Consider the following 2,500-nt stretch of genomic DNA (forward strand, 5'->3'; position numbering starts at 1 on the left):
GGAGGGAACATCTGCATGTCAGCCGCTTCAACTTTCCCTTTTGAGCATTCGTTGAATTTAATTTTAATTAGGTTGTCTGAGACTGCATTTCGTGCGTTCTGAAGGCAATATGATATGAAAACAGGCAGACAAAAGCGAACTTAAAAACGTGGAAATTACTCAGACTTTTGAACTTCAAAATGGATGTCTGTTGCCGCAGAGACTGCTTTACATATGTATTTTACCGTTTTAGAGGAATAGAAAAACATGATGATCATGCAGCAGTGCTGATCATCACGATCTTTCAGTAGTGTTCCAAGCTAAAGCCTCCTACACAAACAGTAAATCAGAACAAAACTATACTATGTATATTTTTTTATCAATTCACTTTTTTTAAATCCTTGGTCAACAAAAAAGTGGACCTCCGCAGCCTGTGGGGGGAGGGGGCGGGCATTCCCGTCGCATCCCCCTTCCCTACGGGCCTGGGTCTCTGATAGGGTAGTTCCAGTGTTTGGAGAGAAAGCGAGCGGATAAATTTTACCGGAGACTGAAACTACCCTTTAAAAGTCGTAAACATCTCTTTCTTCTTAATTTTTCTTGAAACAGCTGGCAAGAAATGGCTGACTACGATCTTCCTGCAATGATAAACTACGTTCTACAAGTCACAGGACAAAAGCAGTTGTTTTACGTTGGCCATTCCCAGGGAACACTGATCGCGTTTAACGGGTTTGCTGATAACCCGGACTTAGGAAAGAAGGTCAAGGCCTTCTTCGCTTTAGCTCCGGTCTACACTTTGAATAACGCTACCAAAATTGCAAGGGATGGTGCGAAAATTATTTATCCACTCATCAAGGTTAGTTACGATATTTGCAATCGGGTTATGGTTTTAAAACACTACTAAAGTTTTGTTCCTGACACAAGGCAAGCCTCATGTTCTCCGGCCTCCGTCCAATTCATATCATATCATATAGAGTATTTTCACGTGACGTCACGGCGGCCATGTTGGTGTCCCTAAACAATGGAACGGCGGCCATGTTGGTATACCCAAATAATCCTCTGGGAATTGAGCTCTATTATCACGCAAACGTTTTCTTTTGTTTCGGTGGAAAAATAAGGTTACTGATCACGTGAATGAAAAAACTCTACATGAACTACTTGGAAAACGAATCCCGAACGAACCCGATCTTTGAGACACGAATTTCCTATTTAAAATTACGCTTGTAGAAAGTCATACATCTTTTTTTTTATCATAAAGGTTAATGTTCACTTTCTTTTCTCCAGGAACTCGACCCTGATATGAGCTTCGATCTGCTCCCTGGAGAACTTTTTCGATCACTTATCAAGCTCGGTTTCTGCTCGAATGCAATCGAGGAGAGAATTTGTTATGACCTCATGGAGTTAGTTGTTGGTATGGACAGCAAAGACATTGACGAGGTAGTTTGTGAAACGGTGTTTAAGACTTATGATTTCAAAGCGTAAAAGCTGAAGTTGCAGCAACAGTTGGACTCTTGAATCAAGTTTGGAGCAAGCAGGTGTAATATGTACAATGATAAAATGCAAGCTTGCTCAAGTAATATTGTGCTTGCGCACGCATCCACGAGCACTCTCATTCAAACCCGGCTCCACTCTTAGATTCTTTCATTGTTCGCTTGTCTTTGTCCAATCTTCCCTCTTTCGCTTGCTTCCTGATCAACACTAACCTCTAACTAACCGAGCGCGAGGAACGCACTGGGGAATATGGCAGCTTCTTTGCTGCCGTCTGCTAAACAACAACGTGAAATAGCCAAATTTGAGGTTTTATGAAGAACGTCAGCACTTGAGGATGAATTTTCATTTCTTTTCCCCCTAAATTAAATTAAGCGCTGTTCCGACCAGTGCCACTTTTGAGGAACTACTACAACCTTGTCACGTTAAAAAGGTTGAAATAATCACGAAGTGATTCCCATAACGTGAATTTATATTTTGAGATGACGTTCTCGTTGCCGTCGCCGTTGTCGTTGCTGAAGCTCCCTACTCTTTGATTGCACCTGACGTCATCACGGCCATGTTGGTGGAAAGAACAATAGCAAAAAAGCACTTGATTCTATTATTATGCAAAACTTGAACTACATTTTTCTATAGGCCATTTCCGAGTTCATGTCTGCCTCCTCTTCAAAGCGAGTCTAAGTGCAAAGTTTTTGTGATGGTAATTAGTTCTACTTTACATATGAATGAAAACTAATTTTCACAACAAAAACTTAGCACTTAAACTCGCTTTCAAGAGGTAGACATGAACTCGGAAATGGCCTATTGTTTTGGCACCAAGATGGCCGTCTAAATCATAGGATTGGCACGAGAGGGTTGCACTACGGACCAAGCGCAGTGCGGTCCATACAAAAATGACTGAAGGCCAATATTCCCCAGTACGGCCCTCGCGCTCGGTTAGTAAGTTGTTTGTTTTTGGCATCGTTTCTTTGAGCGATCGGACACTTCTTCGCTTGGTGAATTTTCCTAATCTTCGTCTTCCATCAGCGAACTTTGA

General features: G+C 41.8%; 1 protein-coding gene across 1 annotated transcript in view; it reads left to right on the forward strand.

The window, feature by feature from the left end:
* The window catches only part of LOC138007557 (lipase member K-like), a 10,466-nt gene that overhangs the window by 5,543 nt on the left and 2,423 nt on the right, over positions 1-2,500 (forward strand). Inside the window, exons 3-4 of the mRNA XM_068854533.1 lie at positions 586-832; positions 1,261-1,413. Coding sequence (XP_068710634.1) covers positions 586-832; positions 1,261-1,413 — 400 coding nt within the window. The remainder of the gene's footprint in view (positions 1-585; positions 833-1,260; positions 1,414-2,500) is intronic.

This window comes from Montipora foliosa, chromosome 6 (assembly GCF_036669935.1).
Source record: "Montipora foliosa isolate CH-2021 chromosome 6, ASM3666993v2, whole genome shotgun sequence".
In the NCBI taxonomy this organism is placed as follows: domain Eukaryota; kingdom Metazoa; phylum Cnidaria; class Anthozoa; order Scleractinia; family Acroporidae; genus Montipora; species Montipora foliosa.